We start from the raw sequence: 25,333 nt of genomic DNA, 5'->3' as shown, positions 1-25,333 counted from the left end.
ACCAACTGGGCAAAACTAACATGCAAAAGACAAATTATGGAAATCTAAAAATAACTAATAATAATAAATAAGCAACAAATATTGAGTACATGAGATGAAGAGTCCTTGAAAGTCAGTCATTTGGTTGTGGGAGCAGTTCAGTGATGAGGCAACTGAATTTGAGTGAAATTATCCTCTTTGGTTCAAGACCCTGATGGATGAGGGTTAATAACATTTCCTGAACCTGGTGATGTGGGTCCTGAGGCTCCTGTACCTTCTTCCTGATAGCAGCAGTGAGAAGAGAGCATGACCTGGGTGGTGCGGGTCCCTGATGATGGATGCTTCTTCCCTGTGACAATGCTCCATGTCGATGTGGTCAATAGTTTGAGGGCTTTACCCAAGATGGACTGGGCCATATCCACTACTTTTTGTAGGATTTTCTGTTCAAGGACTTGGTGTTTCCATACCAGGCCATTACGCAACTGAATGAACAGGTTGTTAAGTTTTTCTCAATAATTCAAGTGATCATTCTAATCACCTTTTTGAACCAATTGAAGATGACTGTGAGCAATGCTTTGGGGTGCTCTGTGAATGCTTTGGATACCCTAAAGGATATAACTGACAAATTAAAGCTGGATATATCCTGCTTCCCAGTCTTACCAGTCATGTTCCTTGCACGTACAAGGGTAAGATCAAGCTGGCCCAGCAGGTATCCAGCTCAGGTGCCTAAGGTTCTGCAGCTGAAGCATAGTGATGAACTATGTAGGAGAATAGGTTGGAATAGAGCCTCAACATTTCTCAAAGCCATCAGAACTTGTTGTAAATGTTGCTGATATTCACAACCATTTAAAACATCTGAAGTCTGAATTAAAAATTAAAATGAACCCATTGGGAATGATTTGGAAGGGATTTTGCAAGATTTAATTACATTTGAAAAGGAAAGGACTGATTAGGAAGCATAAGAGATTGCAGGTGTGGAGCTACAAACAAGCTGCTGGAGAAACTCAGTGGGTCAAGTAGTATCTGTAGAGGGAAATCCACAGTCAACGGTTTGGGTCAAGACCCTCCATCTGGACTCCAGAACTGATTAAGGATAGTCAGTATGGCTTTCAGCACATAAATCATATCTCACATATTTGAATGAAGTTTTTTGAAGATAGTTTATGTGGACTTTAGCAAGGCCTTTGACAAGGCTGATACAGAAGGTTAGAATACATGGGACCTAGGGTGAGCAAATGGATACAAAATTGGTTTGTTCGTGGAAGGCAGAGACGGTAGTGGAGGACTGTTTCTCATACAGCAGACTATGTAGTGAGCCACAGAGATCAGTGTTGCACTCTGATGTTTGTCATTATATTGACCATTTTGCTGAGAACATAGGTGGCATAGCAGGTAAATTTACAAATCACACCAAAACTGCTGGAAGTTTACAATGGGATATTGATTAGCTGAGAAAATGGGAAAGAGATTGGGAGATGGAATTTAATTCCAACAAGTAAGAGGTGATGCATTTTGGAAAGTTAGATTAGTGCAGGACATGCACATGGAATGGCATGACTTGGGCAGTGCTGAACGGAGTGACCTCAGGCTACAAATACATAGATCCCCCAAAATGGCAACACATGAAGTCAAGGCACAAGTGTTTGAAGGCACGTTTGCCTTCAATAGCCAACACACGAAGTATGTCTGTCGGACATCATATTACAATGGTCTGAAACATTCCTCCAAATGTAGTCTAACCAATACATGCAATATGACCTGATAGAGGTGTACAAGATGATGAGAGGCATTGATCGTGTGGACAGTCAGAGGCTTTTCCCCAGGGCTGAAATGGCTAGCACGAGAGAGCACGGTTTTAAGGTGCTTGGAAGTAGGTACAGAGGAGATGTCAGAGGTTAGTTGTTGTTTTGTTTGTTTTTTTTTTATAAACGCAAAGTGTGGTGAGTGCCTGGAATGGGCTGCCGGCAACAGTGGTGGAGGTGGATACAGTAGGGTCTTTTAAGAGATTCCTAGATAGGTACATGGAGCTTAGAAAAATAGAGAGCTATGGGTAACCCTTGGTAATTTCTAAGGTAAGGACATGTTCGGCACAACTTTGTGGGTCGAAGGGCCTGTATTGTGCTGTAGGTTTTCTATGTTTCTATGTTTCTCTATGTTTCTATTTTCTCCGGAGCTGAGGGATAACAGGATAAGAGATAAAAATTATGACAGCCATGATAAAGGGAATAGTCAGAGTTGGTTTATTATGGTAGAGGTTTCTAAAACTAGAAGGTATAGGTTCAAGGTGAGAGGAAAGAGGATTAAAGATGATCCGAGGGGTAAATATTTCCCACACATAGTAGTTGGTAACTGAAATGAGCTGACAGCGCTGATACGGGTAGGAATAGTAACATTTAAGGGGCATCTGGGCCGGTACTTGAATGACCAAGGCATAGTAAAAATAAATTAAATGCACCCGTTAGTCTTGCGAGACCATGGATCTGCACCTGGAAAGTCTTCACTCTCCAAGGCGCAGGCCTGGGCAAGGTTGTATGGAAGACCGGCAGATGTCCATGCTGCAAGTCTCCCCTCTCCACAACACCAATGTTGTCCAAGGGAAGGGCATTAGGACCCATACAGCTTGGCACCAGTGTCATCGCAGAGCAATGTGTGATTAAGTGCCTTGCTCAAGGACACAACACACTGCCTCAGCTGGGGCTCAAACTCACAACCTTCAGATCGCTAGTCGAATGCCTTAACCACTTGGCCACATGCCCACCAAGGCTTAGTAGGATTTGCAATTAATGCAGGCAAGTGGGATTAGTGTAGGTAAGTGTGACGGTTGGTATAGACATGGTACGTCTATTCAGCTTTTTCTAAGCTGAATAACTATGACCCTGACATTAAAAACCTACAGAATAAATAAAAAATATTGACATCATATCTTCATGTCAGGAATCCCCATTCAAATGAACAGGCTTACCAAACCTTTGTCAGGCCACTGGAATCCACGAATGAGAGACAGATCTGCTGGCAACTGGAGTTCAGCACAGGCTGATCTTGCACCAGATCCACATAAATCTGACATTTTCTTTCCAATGGCCACAGACAACAATTTGGTCCGTTCTGGCACAGTACAATGCCTTCTACGGGCCTCTCAATGCCTCCGAATCTCGTGTCTCACTGAATACTATTTCAATACACTATAACTATATATGACTAGAATTACAATCACTCTAATCGCTTCTGGCTTTAGCAAACGTAAGACATTGCAGTTTTATACCCAATAGTTATCAAAATTGAAACCCATCTGCCACATCTTAATCCACAAATGCAAATCAGATACACTTCTTTACTAGCATTAAAACTTTTTAGCAACAAGAGTAACACTACTGCAGACATTGGGTTTATTGCATTCTTCTGATAATCACTTTCACAGTCAGTCAAAGCAGTTTTTCCAACCTGAGCATGAACAGAGACCTTCCAGTTGCAGGGAACTGTGAAGTAGGAACTACATCTTACACCATCATGTGCGCCATTCTTCACAGCTTCCGCCATCAACTACAGACATTGGGTTTATAACATTCTCGTGTTAATCACCTTCACAGTCAAAGAAGTTTGCATGTGTGAAATATTTACCCCTTAGATCATCTTTAATCCTGTTCCCCCTCACCTTGAACTATATCTTCTAGTTTTAGACACCCCTACCATCAAAAACATCTTTGCCTTCCACTCACTCTCCACTTTCCACAGGGATCACTGTCCCTGTGATTCCCTTGTTCAGTTGTCCATCCCCACTAATCTCCATTGTGGCACGTAAACCTGCAAGTGGCAGAAATGCTACAGCTGTCCATTCACCTTATCCCTTGCCTCCATTCAGGGAGTTTGCAGGTGAGGTAACACTTCACCTGTGGATCAGTTGGGGTTATCAATTATATCTGGCGCTTCCGATGCCGCTTCCTCTACGTTGGTGAGACCTGACGTGGATTGGGCTTTGTCTAGAACCTTTGCTCTATCCACAAGATGTAGCACTTTCCAGTGGCCAACCACTTTAACTCCAATCCCCATTCCGATATGTCAGTCCACGGCCTCTTTCACTGCCAAGGTGAGGCCATTCTCAGACTGGAGGAGCAAAATCTCATATTCCTTCTGGGTAGCCTCCAACCTGATGGCATGAATATTGTATTCTCCAACTTCTGGTAATTTATCCCCCTACCTCCTTCTTCAATTCCCCACTCTGCCCCCCCCCTTACCTCACCTTCCCCTCCTCAATCCCTTTCTCCCATGGTCCACTCTATCAGATTCCTTCATCTCCAACCCTTTATCTTTACCACTTAAGACATCCGAGTTTCTTATTTCATCCCCCTCCCTCACATACCTGGCTTCACCTATCACTTTCTAGCTTGTACTTCTCCACCTCCTCCCCACCTTCTTATCCCAGATTCCCCCACCACTGCACCCCCCCCACTTCCTTTCTAGTCATGATAAAGGGTCTCTGCCTGAAACGTCCACTGTTTTTACTCTTCCATAGGTATTGCCGAACTTGCTGAGTTCCTCCAGCATTTTGTGTGTGTTGTTCTAGGAGTGAAAATTTATTAGAATATTTATCCCTACAGGACTCAGTATTTTCACCCATCGCCACATAATTTCAAGCAATGGCATCTTATTGCTGAGTCATGTTGACAGCTCCCTGTGATTCCTACACTCATTAGTGTTAATTCCCTAGAATACCCTTGTGCATTTCACTATCATTAAGCTAACTGACCAATTAATTGCTCTGTCCCTTGCTTCTTATTTGAAAATTGGAATGATGTTTGCCTAAATTCAAGTGTTAGCAAATTATCTAGCGAATTATTTTAAAATAAAGCTGTACAGTCTAAAACTGAACCCCAAAAGTCAGGTTCTATCTGCTGTCTGCTCATAGTTTTCAGGAGAAGCAGTAAGAGCTGTTCAACATGGGAACCCAAAGGTGAGCATGAAAAAAAAAGGACCCTGAGGTAAGAGATAGAGAGAAATCCAACTCCCAGTTACTAGTTGAAAGCAGCTCAAAATATATCCATGTATCCAAGAGAGGTGGAAATGCACAATGTTGGCAGAGGGGTAAACTACAGCAAGGTATGAATAAATGAAATTAATCAAAATAAAAATTAGAAGCCCCAGCCCAAGAAAATCTTAGATTATTAAAGCTTTTCCTTTCTGACTTAAACTAATCTGCTCAAAGTATAGCCAATGTTTCGTTTACTTTCTCTGATTATTTCATAAATTTTGTTCTGAGGAGAAACCTCCCAGCCTGGCTAAGCAGGGAGGAGGTATAACATGGGTCAGTCACCAAGGGGCTCATTACCACACTGTGAGCTCTACTCTAGGGATTGGGAGGGAAGTGAGGCATGATTTGTTAGTACTGGGTAAATGCAACTCAATCCCATAGCTCAATATCAAAAGTATAATCAATCCACTGAATATGTACCGTTTCTTTTAAATCTGTCATTCTGAGAATGAAAACATTACCTGTGCTAATCAGAAAAGCATCAGAGAGAAACAATCTAATAGGTCTAACCTTACTCATAGTCACCAAGCATGCATTTCAGAATTAGCTGCTCTCATCTGAAATAATGCTCTTTTATAATTCTGTGCAGGATCCTGGCTGACAATGGTTCTATAGATTTTTGAATATTCAGTGAATTGAGAGCGATGAGGTGAAACAGCTGTCATGATCTCACTTAAGAGCAGATTTAAAAAAGGGGTTAATGGTCTATTCCTGCTGCTTTTACACTCCTTTCCAATCCCAACGTTTATTGTCCATCAATAGCACAGTCCCTCAGAGGGAAATTATGAACCAACCAGAACGCTGTGGACTGAATTAAAAACAGCTAGCATTTGTGAGAATACTTAAGAATCAGATGCCGGTTTTAATTGAACACATTAATTGGATTGTTCCTGATATTTGACATATCATATCTAAGCTAATTCCAAACATTGCAATTTCATCAATTCCCTGTTCTTTTCCAAAATCCTACAATATTCTACATCTCCAAATTAATTTTCTTTTGTAAGCCCAGATTGTTTTATACACCGCTACAATAAACTCCTAATTACAGTCACCATTGTAAAAACATTTTCCATAAATCCCACTCCAGTAATCATCTTTTCTACATTCTTTCTAGACTTCCTACCTATGCTGAAGTTTACTAATCAGAATTGACTTGTGCCCATTTGTGCCCTAGCCAGTGCTTATCTTATTTTCATTTTGTGATACAGCATGGAATAGGCTCTTCCTGCACTTTGAACTACACCAGCCCAGCAACCCCTATTAACGCTAACCTATGTCTTGCACAACGTTCTGAGCTGTAATGGCGACACACTAACCACTGCACTACTGTGGCATCCAATGCTGTTTTTTATGGGTTCAGCACAAATTGCTTGCTTTGTACTCTTCTCATATATGAACTTCAAGATACACAGAACATGCTATCAACTTTGAAGGACTTATTGCAAGGAAACACACAGGTCATTTTGTTCCTGTAAATCATTGAGAACTATGCCACGTCATTTATCTGTCAAAGTGTATCACTTTAGCCTTTTCTTTATTAATTCCTTGCCTTGCTATTTTTCTATGTTTTCTCGCAGTTTATTATGCTCCTCCTCAAAACAATCACATACTACTCCTCAGCCTAAACGTGTTTAAATCATTTTCCTCTTCCTTCTACCCTGATCCTTAATTTCTTGGACCTCAATATTGCTAGCCAGCCTTCTATGCAATAACATTAAATGCCTTCTGAAAATATTGAATTCCCTTCATAACATTTTCTGTTACTCAGTCCAGTTAAATAAAGGCAATTTTCTTTAACAAATCTATGCTGGTCTTTCTTTATCAATTAACATTTCTAGACTGTCGTGTTTTTAAAAGCTTCCTGCAACTGAGATTAATCCGACTGCTGTTTTCTGACATATCTTTACATCTTTGTTAGAACAAGGTTTTTATCTGTCCTCTCTACTGTTTTTATTCATTTGCAGGATATGGATATTACTGGCATTAATAGTTCATCACCAACTGTCTTCTCAGTTACGAGGCAATTAAGAGTCAATTGTACTGCTGGGTTTGGTGTCATATAGGAGGTCAGGCCAAGAAAGATGCATGCAGTTCTCTGGATGCAGCCTCCTCCACATTGGTGAGACCTGAAGTAACTTATCAAGCACCTTCCCTCCATCTGCCAAAAGCATTATTTCCCTGTGGCCAACCATTTTAATTCCTATTTCCATTCCAACATGTTGGTCCATGGTGTCCTCTTCTGCCACCATGAGGCCACTCTCAGGGTGCAGGAGCAACACCTCATATTCCATCTCAGTCGCCTCCAGCCTGCTGGCATGTACATCAACTTCTCCTTCAGGTGATTATTTTCCCCCTGTTCTTCTATGGTCCTCTCTCCTCCCCATCAGATTCCTTCTTCTCCAGCCCTTTACCTGTCCAAACCAGCTGGCTTCACCCATCACATTTTAGCTTGCCCTCCTTCTCCTCCCCTTACCTTTTTATTCCGTCATTTCCCCCCTTCCTTTTCAGTACTGCTGAAGGATCTTTGTCCGAAACATTGATTGTTTATTCATTTCCATTCATGCTGCCTGGCTTGCTGAGATCCTCTAGCATTTTGTGTGTATGTTTCTCTGGATTTAAGAGTGCAGTTTTCCTTCTTTAGAGGGTGTCAGTAAACTAGATGGAGATTTACAATGATCTAGTTATTACTATTACTGTTAGTGGTTTCTTCCAAAGTTAATTAATATTCCCCAGCAGTCCTGGGATTCAGCCTCCAAGTCAAAAGTCCAGGCCCCTGGACTTAACAGTCTAGTAACTTAACAGAGCAATGAATATTCTTGTATCTAGGATTGGAAAGTTATGGTAAGACACTCAGCAACCTCCCACCTTCACTATCTCAGCAAACCAATAATCATCCGAGATAAATACAGCCAGTGCCTTTAGCACAGTCTCATCAATTTTCACCCCATTTCTTTTACCCTTCCTTCTACAAAAATAAACTGGTCAGCCCGCACTTAGAGAATTGTGAGTAGTTTTGACCCCTTACCCAAGAAAGGATGTGCTGGCATTTACAGAGAGTTCAGAGGATCCTCATGAGAATGATCCTGGGAGTGAAAGGGTTAATGTCTGAGGAATATTTGATGGCTCTGGGCCTGCATTTGCTCAGGTTTAGAAGAATGGGGAGGGGAGAAAATCACATTGAAACCTATCAAATATTGAAAGGCCTAGATAGAGTGGACTTGGAAAGAATATTTCATATATTAGGCGAGTCTAGGACTAGAGGGAACAGTCTCAGAATACAAGGGTGTCCCTTGAGAACAGAGATATGGAGGAATTTCCTTAGCTAGAGGGTGGTGAATCTGTGGAAACCAAGTCATTGGATATATTTAAAGCAGAGGTTGATAGATTCTAGATTAGTAAGGGGTCCAAAGTTACAGGGAGAAGGCAGCAGAATGGGGTTGTGGGATAATAAATCAGCCATGATGAAGTGGAAGAGCAGAGCTGATGGGCCATATGGCTGAATTTTGTATGGAGAAATATAAGTCATGCATTTTGGAAGAAGAATGAGGAAAGATATTAAAGAATAAAGAATACTGTACAAGAGTGTTGCAACAGCAGAAGAGCCTGGGAAAATGGTTGCAAAGTCATTGAAAGTGGCAAGGCAGATAGTGAAAGCAGTTACTAAGGCATACGTAGTTCAGCGTTTTATCAATTATAACATAAGGAAGTCATGCTGAACCTTTATAAACAATGACTGGCCTCAGCTGAAGTATTGTTTAATCCTGGTCACTTCATTACAGCAAAGATGTGTTGATATTGGAGAGCATCCAGAGGAGACTTGTGAGAATAGCTTCTCGGATGAGAAATTACATTTATAAGGGAAGCAGGAACTGTTTTCTTTAACGACCAAAAGGAGATCTGATGGAATTCTATAAAATGATAATGGACCTGGACAGAGAGTTTTGTGGGAGACTGCTTCCATTGATGGAGGGCTCTCATGTATAAAATAACTGGGAGAAGAATGAAGAGTAAAAGAAAAATTCTCACACTGCATGGGGCTAAAATCTGGAATATATTACCCATAGACGTGATAGCGGCAGGTTCCACTGTGGCTTTCAAGAGGAAACTGGAAAAATACATTAGGAGGAAAAGCTTACAAACCCAAGAAAGGTTTGGGTAAGGAGCTAATGATTTGGACTGAAACTCTCATGCTGTGACAATTCAAGGATCAGTTTTCACCATTAATCTTGTCCCTATGAATGGTGCTACATCACCTACTTTTCCCTTGTCCTTTCTAAATGTCAAACATCCTGGAGAATTTAACCCCAGCCCTAATCATCATGAAGCTTACATTTTTGTAAGAGCAATAAGGTTATACCTATTCATTTCAACGGAAGCTGCTTTCTAATGCATGTTACTCCCAGGAGTCACTCTTGGTCTGTTTTAATACTGTACAAGGATGCAACCTGTTCCATTAGTATCTAACACTCCCAGTGCTTTTTGCAACCTTAATACTTCTATCTATTATCAAATTCTGGTGCCCATACACAGTGTCACCTTAGTTTAATCCTCCTCATGCCTGGGCTATTACAATTAAAAAATAACCCATTACAATTAAAAATGAGACTATCACTTCTAGATATGAAGCTTTGTTATTTTTCTCTACTACACCAATAGCAGATACAATGATATTCTATCCGATCATCTTCAGATATTAGCCAGCTATTAAAGGAATGCATTGATCAGAGAGAGTGCATGGATACATGGTGTGCTTACATTGTATGCCAAGCAGGAGAGAGAGGTTAGGATCTTTGCCTTGGGTTCTCTGTGTGAGGATGTTGCAGATTGCTTGTAGGTCACGCAGACTCCTGGCCAGCTCTCTGTGCAATTTCTCTGTTAGTTGCACGCACTCCAGTGGCAGCTGTTTGTTTTGGTCCACTTGTCCCAATTGCTCCTGGAGAGTCAAGTTCTTCTCAATAAGTTCCTGATTCTGTGCAGAAAGCTGGAATACAGAGAAAAATAATGCACCAAGTCACAATTTTGTATGTCCAGTTTTATAAGTGGTTCCCCAATTGGTGTTGAAACCAGGCATTTCTAAATGACCGTACTCTGTAAAACAATTGCTAGTACCATCTGAAAGTACCAAGGATCAGAATTAAACGGATCTTCTTCCACCAGTAAAATCTGCTCCATCACAGGAGAATGCTGATTGCTACTCAACTGTTAGAATTCAGACAATGTCAAAAGGCAGTGCACAGTTCTGGAGGGTATTTTCACCGTTGGTTTGGGGAGCACATACACCTTCTCAACCTGTCTATCTACGACTTTATTTAGCATTTAGAAAAGTTACATGCCTACTATTTGCTGAATCAGAAACAAATATGTGAAGTCAAATAGTGCCCAGCTGCATATATTGCACAAGCAACCTTAACGGAAGTTTTTTCAAAAATTAACCCAGAAGGCAGCATTATACGATGAAAGAATCATGACTATGTATACTGGTCAAGTCACTGGATTAGGAAATCAGAGTACTGAACTAATGACGAAGGAATAGAAGTTCAAAACCAACCACAACAGGCCAAGAATTTCAAACCAGGTAACTACACAAACCTTGAAGTAAAAGAAGTCACCATATACAATCCTGAGGTTAATTTTCCTGCAGGCATACTCAGCAAATCTACAGAAAAGTAACTATAACACGATCAATGAAAGATCAACCAGAGTGCAGAAGACAACAAAATGTGCAAATGCAAATATAAATAAATAGCAATAAATAACAAGAACATGTGATAAAGAGTCCTTAAAGTGAGATAATTGGTTATGGAACATCTCAATGGATGGGCAAGTGAGTGTGGTTACCTACTTTTGTTCAAGAGCCTGATGGTTAAGGGGTAGTAACTGTTCTTGAACCTGGTGGTGAGAGTCCTGAGGCTCCTATACCTTCCATCTGTTGGCAACAGTGAGAAAAGAGCCTGACCTAGGTGATGAGGATCTCTGTTGATGGATGCTGCTTTCCTACAATACCCTTTCATGTAGATAGCTCCTTCCAGTTTTGTGGGGTACGATATGAATAAGGGACATTCCCTCCCAACTATATAATAGTGTAATCAGCTCTGGGTCTATTATACCTGGGGATGATGCTATTTCAATTTGGATCATTGACCGGTGAAATTATCACAGGATCACATGCATGTTAAACAACTACAGAAGCATGCAATAGAAAAAGCCAAGCAATTCTGTAATAAACAGACTGAAGTTCGGCACCTCTACTACAAACTGCAATTAAAGATGGTTGCTCCATGAACACCTCATTGTCATTGTGGTATAAGGAATGAGCTGCCAGACGAAGTGGATGAGGCTGGTACAATAATAATATTTGAGAAGTACTTTGACAGACAAGGCTTAGGGGTATATAGGCTGAATGCAGGAAACTCACTATAAACCCCATTTCCAGAAAAGTTGGGATATTTTCCAAAATGCAATAAAAACAAACATCTGTGATATGTTAATTCACGTGAACCTTTATTTAACTGACAAAGAAAAGATTTTCAATAGTTTTACCGACCAACTTAATTGTATTTTGTAAACATACACAAATTTAGAATTTGATGGCTGCAACACACTCAACAATAGTTGGGACAGAGGCATGTTTACCATTGTGTTACAGTGATCACAATGGTCAGTAAAACTATTGAAAATCTTTTCTTTGTACTCTTGTCAGTTAAATAAAGGTTCACGTGAATTAACATATCACAGATGTTTGTTTTTATTGCATTTTGGAAAATATCCCAACTTTTCTGGAAATGGGGTTTGTAGTTGATGGGCACTATGGTCAGCAAGGGCCAGTATATATGCTGTATCACTTTTATGGCTCTTTAAGGATGCAGTCAGTTTCACACTCCAGTCTTACACTTAACTCCCCAACAACTTTGCAATCTTTCAATCTGTGTCTGCTTTGTTATTGTTATATCATCTATTTTGTAAGCTGCGTTCATTTCTGTTACAATTGTATTTCGTTGCAAAGTGAATGAGATCTGGGCTTTAATATATTTTGAAAAATTATCTTGCCAGTCTTGTCTCATCAAGATAAAGAGACTCATACCATAATATTCCAGTTCAAACTTACAAATAGAGTATCAGTAGAACCACTGGCTAAGAGAGTTAATGAGACTTGCACTATCAACAGCCTTCAGTAAGCAACTTATTTTGTATAAAAATACAATTTTCATTATTAACATAAAAAAAGTATATTTAAGATCCAGCACTAGAATACAAATCCTTAAAGCAAAGGCTTTCATTCCCATCAAATCTAGGTTGGCTTTGGACAGGAAGAAGCTATTCATAACTTTGATTGGACCAGTCTTGCTTTTTAATCGGTTCCCATTATTTACAGAGTAAAATAATGTAAAAACTTTATCATTTGGCATATGTCACACTGAACAGGTAACAGTTAATCAGAAGTTGGCTAATTAAGCTGGCCCATGAACTCTCCTCACTCTGTAACTTAGCACAACATCTTCAGCTCTTCCTGGACACTGGTTAGACCATTCTCTCGTTTCCTGATGTTGGCCTGACTACTCCCTTGGCACAGTCTCAACATCAGCCCGAGCTTTGCTTCTAAAATGTAGTTCATTCACAGGATGCAGATATCACTGATAATGTCTGCATTCTTCTTAGGTGCTTCTGGCCTGTGGAGGCAGTTAAAAGACAAGCAGACTAGATGACTGCTTTGCCAACACCTGTGCTCTGCCCTCAATGGCCATCTTGAGCTCCTGGTTGCAAGTCATTTAACTCCCTTCCTTATTCCCACACCAACCTGTCTCTCCTCATTCTCCTCCACTACCAGGGTGAGAACAAATGCAAACTGGAGGAAAAGAACCTCATATTCCACCTACAACACAACACAATAAATACGGAATTTTCTAATTTTAGGTTAAACCACATCTGCTCTATTCCATTCTCTCTCCTTCTGATCCACCAGGGTCCTCTGTGGCCAACATTCTGTTTAACTTATCTCTTTCTTTTTTTTTAAATTACATGGCCCTGAAATCTGTGCAGTACTTTAAATGTTCTTTTTGTAAAATGTATACTATGAATGACTAGAAGGCGTTGGCATTTAGCAGGAAGTAGCAACTTAACTTCCATTCTGTGTTTATTGTTACAATTTGTAATAGCGCTGCAAGTTGAAACACTGACAATGTGAATACGTCAGTAAATGTTTATTACTTAGAAAATTTATAAATATATTCATGAACACAATTAAGTACAGGATTATTTCAGAATATTAACAGATTGCAAAATTATATTAACAATATAAATAAGAAAATTTCAGCTGCGTGGAAACAAGGCTACGTGCACAGGAGTACTTCAGTTACCACGCAGCTGTGCACCTGTGTAATTTAGAGGAAACAATATCTGCCGCACACCCTTCCTTCTAAGGAAGCTGAATTCCTTGCCCTGTTATCCAGTTTCTTCCCTTCCCCCACCTGGCTCCAACTATATAATCCACACATTCAACTTACTGGCTTCCCTATCCCTTCCACCAAATTCTCACCATCCCTCCATTTTCAGAAGCCCTTTGTCATCACTATTAACCCTTTGCCTCTCCCATCTGTTTTCATTGGCCCATCAACTCCTCATCACTTGCATCCACCTATTATTTGCCAGCATCAGCCTCACCTCTTTATATTAGCCATCTCCCTTTTACACTCTCGATCCTGATGCAAAGTACCACCATTAAACATCAACTATCACTTTGCCTCCACAAATACTGCCTGAATCCTGAGATTCTCCAGTAGCTTGTTTATGCTAATAAAGACTACCACATTGGTGAGTATGGAATCATATTTACACCATATCAAGTCTGACAGATTTCCTGATGTTAATAAATCAGATGGATTTTTACAACAACATTGTGAAATGATGGTTGATAAGAGGTACATTTTAAATTCCAGATTTAATTACTTGCATTAAAATTTGCCCTCTTGGGATACATATTCAAAGTTCTAGAATTCCGGCTATGAATCCAGCAAATTAGCCATTACAGTACCATATTCATGCAAATTGACATAAGACTATGTCAATAGTGTTATGTAGTACTTATTTGCTCATAACTTATTTAGTAAAGTTCATGCAGCACACACAAAATGCTGGAGGAACTCAGCAGGTCAGGCAGCATCTACAGAAATGAGTAAACAGTCGACATTTTGGGTTAAGACTCTTCATCGGGACCCTTTGTGAGTCCTGAACACATCAATGAACTTCTGCTGCTTCATGATCATCAGACCCTTTAAAAATTTAATATGGTGCCTTCTCTCAAATTCCTGCAACCAGCCTGCTGAATATTCACAACTACTTTCAATTTTCAGCTTGTTGTGATAGATGTGTTTCATGATCAGCAATTCGTTAAGCAGCACGTTTACTCCAACAGTGACAAATTCACTCTTTCAATACATGATCGAGATCTTATTTTTCACTTTTTATGCAGCGTTTTCCTATTTTTCATTAACTTCTCTTCATTACATGTGTGAGGTCACTTCTTAGAACTGTCTATAATGTGCAGAGATCTGTTTATCACTTGGGAACGTTCCCAGCACCTTGAGAAATTTTCCATTTGTGACGCCATGTCAGCACTCAAAAAAATTCAGATTTTGGAGGTTTTCAGATAACGGGTACTCAACTTGTATTGGCTCCCTCATTTCTTACCTCTTTCATGGCCTTTCTCAATAACTGTGATCCATTCTCTTTTCCTGACAGTTCTTCTCGAAGACCTTGGCTTGTCCCTTCTTCCTGTGTCACCCTTTCTTCCAGGGCCTATGGATCAGTGCAGAAAATGGAAATGAAAACGCTTTAATAAGCTTCATATAGTGCCTTTTCTTAAATTCACTACTCTCAAAATTGTTTGTTACTGGCAATCTTGGGCCAATAGAATAGTTAGTACAGTAATAAGATATATCCAAGCTCTTCCAAGAGCAAGTGCATATGTTGTAATTATTCATCTGATTAAATTCAAACAGTTGCCTGAAACTGGAACTAGACTACCCATTTGGAATTTCATCCCAATTTTTTAGACTGATATTCAATGTCATCCCAGATCTCCAAGTGGTGTCACTTTTTTTTCAGAATTGGAATTTTACACAGGAAAGGTGTTTTGAAGTCTCCTTACCCGTATTTGTGAGGAAAGCTGCTCCATTTTCTTTTGCTGCTTATCAATAATCTAAGGAAACAATTAGAAGCAATGTCAGAAAACAGCATGATTTGGCAAATCTTCAAATCACTTTATTCGAGAAAATTCCATTTTATTACAGACATCAGCATATCAAATTCTCCATCTAGAATTGTAAGCAGGATGGTAGACAGACAAAGAGTAATAAATATGATAATCATTATGTACTGGCAAAGGTCCTCTCCAAAGATATACAGCCTGGACATATAACTGGGAATTTGGGAGATCAGCAGAATGGATATGCGGCTGCTGCATGGTTACAGGCACCACCTGCAGCATGGGAACTCTGACTGCGGCCATATTTCCAACTTGTGAACTATTCAGCTTATGAACAGCTCTCAGGAATAGAACTCCATTGTAATCAGATCAGAGTGGGACCTGTAATTACACAGTGATGATGGAGTTAGCATTATACAGCATGTACATCATGTCCAACAGGCCCTTGAGCCCAACTTGTTCATGCCAATCAAGTCATCTACCTGAGCTCGCCCACTTACTTGCCTTTCACCTACATCCTTCTAAACTTTTCCTTTCTTTTTTTTTAATTTTATTTTTATTTGGATAAGGAATTCACAACTATCATGTACTTTTTTCACACATATAACCTTTTCCATTTTTTTATATGTATAAAACTACATTATTTATACATTCTTAAGTACACATTGAGATGATATAAAAGGAAAATAAACATTTAAATAGATAATTATGTACTGTGGTAAATTTAACCTATTAGGCTAAGTAATGAAATTAGTTAAGAAAAATGGTAATAATAGTTTCCATACAACCCTTCCAGACCATTTCCACTGGTCCAAAATGTTGCATACAAGCCTATATACCAATCATTGTAGGTGTTTATATCCCAATTTGTTCGTGCTTGTTCCTGCCCGCAGACATAATTATCCAATCCCTATGTACTTATTTACTTAATTTTTTCATTTTTTTTAATCCCTTTCCCAAATCTTTCCCTTTACTTGTGTTAATTCTCTATTTTCCAAAAAAAAAAATTTAGACTAGGGGTGCTTACGTTAGCAATATTACTGTGTTGATGAGAAGAGTAATATAAATCATTAGGAGAGTCATCTAAAGTCTGCTCGCATTGGGGTTATATATTCAATCCATTTATTCCAGATTTGATAAAATGTTTCTTTTTGAGTTCTCAGGGAGTAAGTCAACTTTTCCATTTTAAATATTTCCAAGATAATTTCGTACCAATCTTCTAATGTAGGTGGTATTGGATTTAGCCATTTTCTAGTGATTGATTTCTTACTTGCCGCTAAGAAGGCCTGCAGCAATTTTATATCTTCCTTCTGTTCAAGGAACAATACATGTCCCAAATAGAGCGTCTCAAAGTTCAGAGGTATCTGGGACCCAAGTACCTTAACTAATGTTCTATGAATACCTTCCCAAAATAGACTTAATTTAAGGCAATCCCAGAAAATATGAAAATGATTTGCCTCCTTGGAGCCGCACCTTCTCCAACACATCACATTTGTATCTTTATATTTTTCCTGATATGGGGTCTTGTAGTATCTTATAATGTTTTTCCAACAATATTCTCTCCAAGTCAAAGAATTAGTCGAGGACCATTGAAAGCTGCAGATTTTCCCCCAAGCCTCCTCTGAAAGTACCAACCCGGCTTCTTTTTCCCACTTCTCTTTAATATACAGTGTATTTACATTTTTAGCATGGGAGAGTGCATTATATAGGCGAGAAACTGATTTACTAGGTATTGAACTGCAAGCCGAATTCAGAATCTTGAAAAATTCTAATTCTACTGTTGATAGGTCTGTATATCTACAACTCTGGTTAACATAGTTTCGTATCATCTAAATGTCTTTTAAATGTTGTAATCGAATCTACTTCTATCAAGTCCTCTGGAGCTTCTTCCACATACATACCATGCTCTGTGTGAAAAGGATGCCCCTCAGGCTTCTTCTAGGAATTTGTTGAAATTCTTATTTTCTAGTCTTATTTCAATGGCTTCCTTCACCAGACAGTCCCAAAAGTATTGGCGTGGCACAGTAGTTCTGTGCCAAAGTCAATCCTGTGGTCATTGCATATGCAATGTTCTGCTACCGCTAATTTCTCCAGGTGGAGCAGTTTGTCATCAAAACATTGGTTAAAATTGACATCTGGTCCCAGCTGGAAGCCCGAGAAGAGTTTATGTATCATATACGCCAGGAAAGCACTAGATTCTTTTTCTATCTCTAGATTTACCCACCACTACCTTTTTAAAAAGGACTGACCTTATGTATGCCACTCATGAATTGATAAACGTCTAACATCACCCTTCAGCCTCCTACACTGCAGGGAAAAAGCCCAAGCCTACCCAGTGCCTCCTTATAACTCATGTCCTCTAGATCCAGTAACAGCCTGGTGTTCTTTTAATGCTGGATTTCCCCCCCTTTGATTGCAAGGCCTCGCTTCCAGCGCTGGTAAAAACTCTTATCTAAAAAAACAAATCCTATAATATGCTGTCATACAGAGGGCTGTGGTGCTTTATTTAGAGTCATACCACACAAGAGATTACTACAGATTACAAAGAGGATAAATCCAATCTAGCTAATTATTACCCAAATAAAAGAAGATGCTGTTAGCAAAGCAGTACTTGCTCTTTAATAACTTACTCTATAATACCTAGTTTGGATTTTGCCTGAGTAACTTGGCTCCAAAACATCCAAAGTTGTACCAAAAGCTGAATTCCAGAGGTGAAATGACAGTGTGCTCTCAACACCAAGGCAATATTTCAGAGTGCAGCTTTAGGTAGTGCTGCTAAAACTGGTCACTAGGCATCAAGAAGATAGCATTCCAATGGCTGGAGGCACAACCAATGACAATGAAGTTCTGCCGCCCTACCACTTCTAGGTGCAAATGGAGAAGAATAATTAAATAGCCAGAGAGATGATGTAGCTGCAGGAACATCCCCATCGTCAACAATGACAGAGTCAGCATGCAAATGCTAGCAGCAAGGGTACATTTCGAACCAAATTCAGTTTAAAGTTCTAAATAAATCTATCTCTGCTGACTCCCGACATTCCCAGTATCACAGAAGGCATTCTTCATCCAATTCAGTTCAAAGGAATGGCAGAGAATATTAGATAATACAAAGGCAAAGGGACTTGTCAATAGTTCATCTGCAGTACAGAAAACCTGCAATCTAGAATGAAGTGTACTTCTAACCAAGCCGTTCAAGGACAGTAGGTGTCTGCCTTAAAATGTGGAGAATTGTCCAAGTATACCCTGCTCACTTTTTTAGTTAGCTATCTGTAGCAGAGCAATTGATGGGAGTTCTTGACGACACTATCCTGAAGTATTTACTCACTAAGACTCAGTTAGATTTCTCCAGGAATACTTGTCTCTAGTCCTCACCACAGCTTTGCACCAAAGAGCTGAATTTCAGAAGTGAGGTGAGAGAGACTGTCATTGATATCAAAGCAGCCATTACAAATCAACTGGTGGGGCAAAAGCTCCCCTCTACAATAGCAATAATGGAAATTCCATCTTCACATAAGCACATGCTGCAGTGTGTTGTGCAATCCTGCAATTGTGTTCGCTGGGGTAGATGTAATTTGATGTTAAGAAAACAAACTCCAAAGGTTGAAGTTGTACTTGTACAAAGGAAATGACTGAGACAATTAGAGATCATCATCCTAGTTCCAGCGCAGCACAGCAGCAGTACCTCAGAATAGTATCCTCACTTGAAACTTTTTCAGTTGCTTCATCAATAAACTTCTTTCCATGTGATCAAAAGTGGGGAGGTTTGCTGATGACTGCACGATGTTCACTTCCATTCATAATCAGTCTATACCTACAAGCAGAAAGACCTCGACAATATTCAAACATGGGCTACTCAAAGTAATATTTATGCCATCCAAGTGCTAATAAATAAGCATCTCCAACAAGACAAGTTCAAATCAATTTTCCTTAACTTTCTATAGTATTGCCACTCCCAGTATCCCATCATTGCAAGGTCAACAAAGCTGAGACACAAAAATGTGTAGTGGTGACAACAGCAGGTCAAAGATTGAATATCCTCTGATACATTTCCTTACACCGCACAGCCTTAAAAAACATTTAGAAGACAAATCAAAATCACCCAACGATTCTGAAGAAATTCAACCATCCAAGGGAGAAAAAAAATTGCTTGATTACTATCCCATCAACCACAAACATCGATTCCCTCCATATCTCAGAATGGCAGCAGCGTGCCCTACCTACAAAATACACTATAGTCAGTCACCTGGTCTACTCCAACAACAGTTCCCAAACTTGCAACCTCTGCCATCAACGAGGAACAGGGCAGGAACACCCATCATCTGCAGATTGATCTCCGGATTACACACCGTTCTGATTTGGAAATATACAGCTAGTCCTTGAACTTCCCATCTGATGGCACTCTAGGAGTTCCTTTAGCAGGACTCCTACAGTTCAAGGTGGTGGCTGACCGGGGGAAATCAGGGATGGGTAATAAATTCAGGCCCAGATCACCAAGTCAAATAAAATATCAAAATAGTGTAGATACAAAATTAAACAACATTCCACCAGAATTGTTTTGCTGCAGAATTCATTTTCAGGGTTGCTGGTTGAAACAGAAAGTGTCAACATTCAAGATTAGGAATAAACTCTGCTCAGGCTTCTAGCCAGGCACAGGTATCAATTTAAACCCACATTTTGATGACAAACTCTGCCATCATCATCAGGGATGATGCCTGGGTATGTCTAGTCCAGTGGCGTTTATACCCCCATCGTCCATCCCTGATTAGTTAGTCCTCATCCAATCAGGTTTCCACTGTTATACCTTGCTTACAATCGAATTCCAGTTCTTACTCAGAGTGAAACCTTTGTCTTTGTTAAAATTCTTTTCCTCCAGTTGTATTTCAATGGTTTCCTTCACCAGGCGGTTCCAAAAGCTACTGGCACAGCACAGTAGTTTTGTGCCGTCGAAGTCAATCCTATGGCCATTACGAATACAATGTTCTGCTACTGCTGATTTCTCCGGGTAAACCAAACAGTTACACCTTCTGTGCTCCTTGATGCAAGGTTCCACCGTGTGTTCCATCAGGCCAATATACACTGTGTTGCATTCACGGGGAAACATGTAAATGCCAGTTGCCCTGAGTCTCAGGTTATCTCTGACCCACATAAGCTGTGATTTAAGCTTCCTTGCGAGTTTGTGGATAGTATTAATTCAGTACTTCTTTAGGATCCTAGCAAACCTTCCAGAAACAGTGGAAACATAGGGATGAAAGGCGGTAATGACAGACTCCTCCTCGTTAGTGTATATCAGCCAGATGGGACACACAGTGGAAATCTGTTTGGATTACCCAGAGAAATCAGCAGTAGCAGAACATTGTATTCGCAATGGCCATAGGATTGACTTTGACGGCACAAAACTACTGCTCCATACCAATAGCCTTTGGGACTGCCTGGTGAAGGAAGCCATTGAAATAAAACTAGAGGAAAAGAATTTTAACAAAGACGAAGGTCTTGCTCTAAGTAAGAACTGAAATTCGACTGTCAACAAAATGGGACTGCTGAAACTTGATGAGATGAGGACTAACCTATCAGGAGGAACAGACAACGAGGTAATAAATTCAAGGGGTGATTGATAAGTTTGTGGCCTACAGCAGGAGGAGTCAATTTTAGAAAACCTAGCACATTTATTTTTCAACATAGTCCCCTCCTGCATGTACACACTTAGTCCAGCGGTTGTGGAGCATTCGGATCCCTTCTTTGTAGAAGTGGTCCACAGCAGGGGTGATTGATAATTTCATGGCCTAAGGTGGAAGGAGATGAGTTATTAGCTTCAAACTTTCTGCATTATCACTCAAAGAGTTGAACTGCAGATGCATGTAACGAGAGCGTCTTGGACCTCCAGGTGGTCCACAGCAGGGGTGATTGATAAGTTTGTGGCCTAAGGTAGAAGGAGATGAGTTATACAGTTCTTGTTACATGCACACGCAGTTCAAATCTGAGTGAAAATGCAGAAAGTTTGAAGTTTCTCCTCATCTCCTTCTATGTTAGGCCACAAACTTATCAATCACCCCTGCTGTGGACCACTTCTGGAGGTCCAAGACACCGACTTCTACAAAGAAGGGATCTGTATGCTCCACAATCACTGGACTAAGTGTGTAAATGTAGGAAAAATAAATGTGCTAGGTTTTCTAAAATTGACTCCTTCTACCTTAGGCCACGAACTTATCAATCACCCCTCGTATCATTGGACTAGACACGCCAGGCATCATCCCTGATGAAAATGGCAGAGATTGTCATCAAAACATCAGTTAAAATTGATACCTGTAACTGGTTGGAAGAGTGACAAGAAAGCACAAGATCCTTTCTCACTCAAGATTAGATCAGAAAACAGGAAAAAAAAGAGAAACGATATTAGAATAGAATGGGTATACGTGAGAAGACCTATTTATTTCTGTGGAAGACAAACAGCTATGTAATGACATATTTCCATATTTTAACTTTGTATGTTTTTAAAACTTCATCTATCTTCTTCTGTCTCAGCAATCCAGCCTTCTTCCAATCCAGGGTTAAAGACATCTAATCCTGTCACTTTTTGGAAACACCTTCCTAAGGATCCCCTTTCTTCATTTCATCTCTAAAATCTACTCAAACCCATCATTCCACTCCTCATGAACTCTGTCACTAATGAGTCTGTACCCATCCCATATATCCATTGTATAATTAATGGGTAACCCTTTACAGCATGGGTGTCCAATCAAGTGGCTATATAGACCAGAAGATATAGGAGCAGAATTGGGCTATTTGGCCCATTGAGTCTGCTCCACCATTTCATCATGACTGATCCAATTTTCCTCTCAGCCTGAATCTGTCTTCTCCCTGCATCTCTTCATGGCCTGACCAATCAAGAATCTATCAACCTCTGCCTTAAATATACAGAAACACTTGGCCTCCACAGCTGCCTGTGGCAAAGAATTCCAGAATCACCACTCTCTGCTAAAGAAATTTCCCCTCATCTCTATTCTAAAAGAATGCCCCTCTATTCTGAGGCTCTCTCCTATAGCTGAGGAAGCAGCATCATGAATTATTTAAAGTAAATTTGCGTTAGTCACAAACCCTTTGTGAAAATACAGCAAATTAAAGCCTTTCCTTCTTGCACATTCCAAGTTCATTTGCAAAAGTTACAAACTGATAGAATAAAGCATTGGCCTATTTTGCAGAAAATTATTATTAAAATTAATTTGCACTGGATTTCAGGTGTAATCATCAGGGGCTGCTAATAACCAGGGAAGTGGGATCAGAGAGTGACAGTGGGTTGGTGGGGGTAAGAGAAGTGAATAATCTGCATTATAAATACAATAAATGATTTTCTTTCCTTGAGATATGCATAAATTTGATTTATGACTCCCAACTTCAAAGGGGCAAGAACAAATAGCCAGCCTGAAACAACTCTTCCTGCTTAACAGCTTATTTAAACAAATGGGAAACAGATGATGCAATAAACCTCAAGTGCTACATGGGGGGAAACTGTCCAAGTTCAATACAATTCTAATCTTGAGTCAGAAGATTGGTTGGTTCTCTTAATTATGCAAGTTTTAGTAAAGTTTCCCAGTTTGACTGTGATGGACTACACTCGGTAAACACACTTATTACAAATATTCACATACACTCAAACACTGCCTTGTCATTCTGCTGTTGTTGCACTGAGTGCATGCTCTTCAAGGTCTTTCTTAGTATATTCTCATAATGGGTCCATAACTGGGCTGATGCACCCAGGTTGGCTTTGTGGTGCCTTTCACGCCGTACATGGTGAAATATTCCATTTCTTCAGTAGAGGGGATATGAAAATGTTGTTTGTGTACTGTATTTAATGTAGATATTTCTGTTTATTTTGTAATATGATTGTAACTACATTGTATCATGCATCGCATTCTAATTCACATGTAGTCTTAAGTTAACTTCGTTAGTAATTAGATAGTATGTCCTAGTATTTAACGAAAAGAGCTGATCACCTTCAGTAAGGGAGAGAGAAGAGCTCCCAGGAGTTCACACTGGACACAAATAAGTACAAAGCTATTACTGTGTTTTCTGGTAGATATCGTTTTGTAAACATTAGCAGTTTTCTTTTCACTATTTTCTCTAAATTTTCTAAGTTTGATTTCTGACGCACCTAATGAACACCCCTGCACCATGCTAAGCAAATAACTAATTTTTCTTTGAACATAACCCAGGTATCTAACACTGATCCTGCTTCAAATATCCTTGAACTGTTCTGTAGTTTCTATTTAGGAATAGTCTGATCACTTTTCAACTATATGGCTGCTTAGAACAAACTAATATAGATAGAACGGTGGTGATGCCAGTTTAGGTGAAGTTGTCATTTTGCAGAAAAAGACACAGAAAACGAAAAACCATAGGAAAACGAATCTGTTTTAAGCTCCAGCGGAAAGAAAGCCTAAGGGGTAGAACATGTCCATAAGGTCTTTATTTCAAAATAAATAGAATGGAAAAGAGGATGTGTGCCAGATGATACATTTGGATTTCAATAGGGGATTCTGCTTTACATCAAAGTGGCTAGTGACCTCTAAAATACCAAATAACCAAAGCAGGTCAAATTCAAGATGGCACTGGCGATATAGGATAACAGGCAGCTAACAAAACTACTGACTACCTTACTAACATACTTTTTCTGAACTAAGATCACTGCAATCAACAGCTTGTAATTTCCCTTTGGGAATTATGCATCTGAATGACCTGGCGCTTTTGCTGTATCCTAGAGTATTTGGTGAACTGGATTCTCGAGAATGCAGGTACGGCTATGTCAGTCATTGATAAGAGTGGACCTCGGGCTGGATTGAAGCAGTGCGGCCTGGGCCCGAGAGCAAATAACGAGCTGATTTAATTGCCAAGCCAGATTAAAAAGGTTAAGGCTTTGAAGCCAAGGGCAGAAGAGGAACTGGTGTTCAGCTCACTGCTCTATGTCAGCCAGGACTCCCCACCTGAGCCTGCCCTGTCTGCCTCCATTTGACTCATCCACCCTTGTTCTCACCCCTACCATCAGGTACAAGGTGCAGGAGTCTTGACTGGCTGCACTTGCCTCAGCACTGAACCTGGCTCTGTGGCTGTGGTCTCGATGGTTCCTGCTCTGTGTTATTTGTTTACTTTGTTTGTATAATTTGTTCTTCATTTCGCACACTGGATGTACTGTTTCATTGCTTTGTGGCTGCCTGCACAAAGACAAATCTCCAGGTTGCGAATGATATATACTCTTGAAAATACTTGCACTTTGAACTTTGAATCCATGACAATCCAGAAGGAAGAACAACAAAACATGCAAACAAAGACACAAACAGAAACAAAGGTTGAAAATTACATTGAAGAAATGTAACAAATGAGAATGATTTCTTCTACCAAGCAGCCCCGCCTTAAAGGGCAATACTAAAAGGAATTCAAAAGCAGAGTTTCAGATGCTCAGACACACAAATTTTGAAAATTAAAGCATGCCAATAATTCCATAATCCCCCATTTTACAAGTGGGTCATGAATATATTATCTTGGAGGTAATGCTAAACCAAACAGCACTAGTTAGGCTGCAATTAGAATCATACAGTCTATTCTAAATGACCCAGTTTAGTAACTGTGACAGAATGTGCAGAAATTAATGAAGCAATTTTACTAAAATAATCTTGGGATGTGATTTCATTTATAGTCAGACAATAGAGAAACTGATTCTTCGGGAGAACAAAGCTCATAGAGATCTGATGGAACTGTTCAATTCAACAAGGAAATTTAATAAACGAAATTAGCAGTCAGAAACAATAGTGAGAGCAGAAACTGAAATTAGCTTCTAAAAGACAAGTGAATATTAAATTAAAAGAGCAGTGTAGAGGAATGAAGATGAGTGGCCAACTCTTTAAGGGAGCTAAATAATATTATAATCTAAGTATAGAAAAATTCTATGATCCCACAACCTCTAGGGTCAGACAACAACAAAAATCGTTCATTTGCTAAGAAAGGACACTGAGCAGATGGCATGGGAAAAGTTTCTCTTTTTGAATAAGACTACATTTTCCCTAGACTGATCTTACAACCTGTTGAATAAGGCATTCATGCAAAACAGTCCAAAAATATGATCAGGTTTAAATCTA

General features: G+C 39.7%; 1 protein-coding gene across 3 annotated transcripts in view; it reads right to left on the bottom strand.

The window, feature by feature from the left end:
- cep85 (centrosomal protein 85) overlaps positions 1-25,333 on the bottom strand; it is a 100,040-nt gene that overhangs the window by 3,172 nt on the left and 71,535 nt on the right. For all 3 annotated transcript variants that reach the window (XM_063033734.1, XM_063033736.1, XM_063033735.1), the window contains 3 exons: positions 15,153-15,203; positions 14,693-14,800; positions 9,764-9,989 (listed from right to left, as the gene is read on the bottom strand). In XM_063033734.1, coding sequence (XP_062889804.1) covers positions 9,764-9,989; positions 14,693-14,800; positions 15,153-15,203 — 385 coding nt within the window. The remainder of the gene's footprint in view (positions 1-9,763; positions 9,990-14,692; positions 14,801-15,152; positions 15,204-25,333) is intronic.

Source organism: Mobula hypostoma, chromosome 26 (genome assembly GCF_963921235.1).
Source record: "Mobula hypostoma chromosome 26, sMobHyp1.1, whole genome shotgun sequence".
Taxonomy (NCBI): Eukaryota; Metazoa; Chordata; class Chondrichthyes; order Myliobatiformes; family Myliobatidae; genus Mobula; species Mobula hypostoma.
The sequence above is the reverse complement of the archived record's forward strand: the minus strand, read 5'-3'. Positions and strand labels throughout refer to the sequence as shown.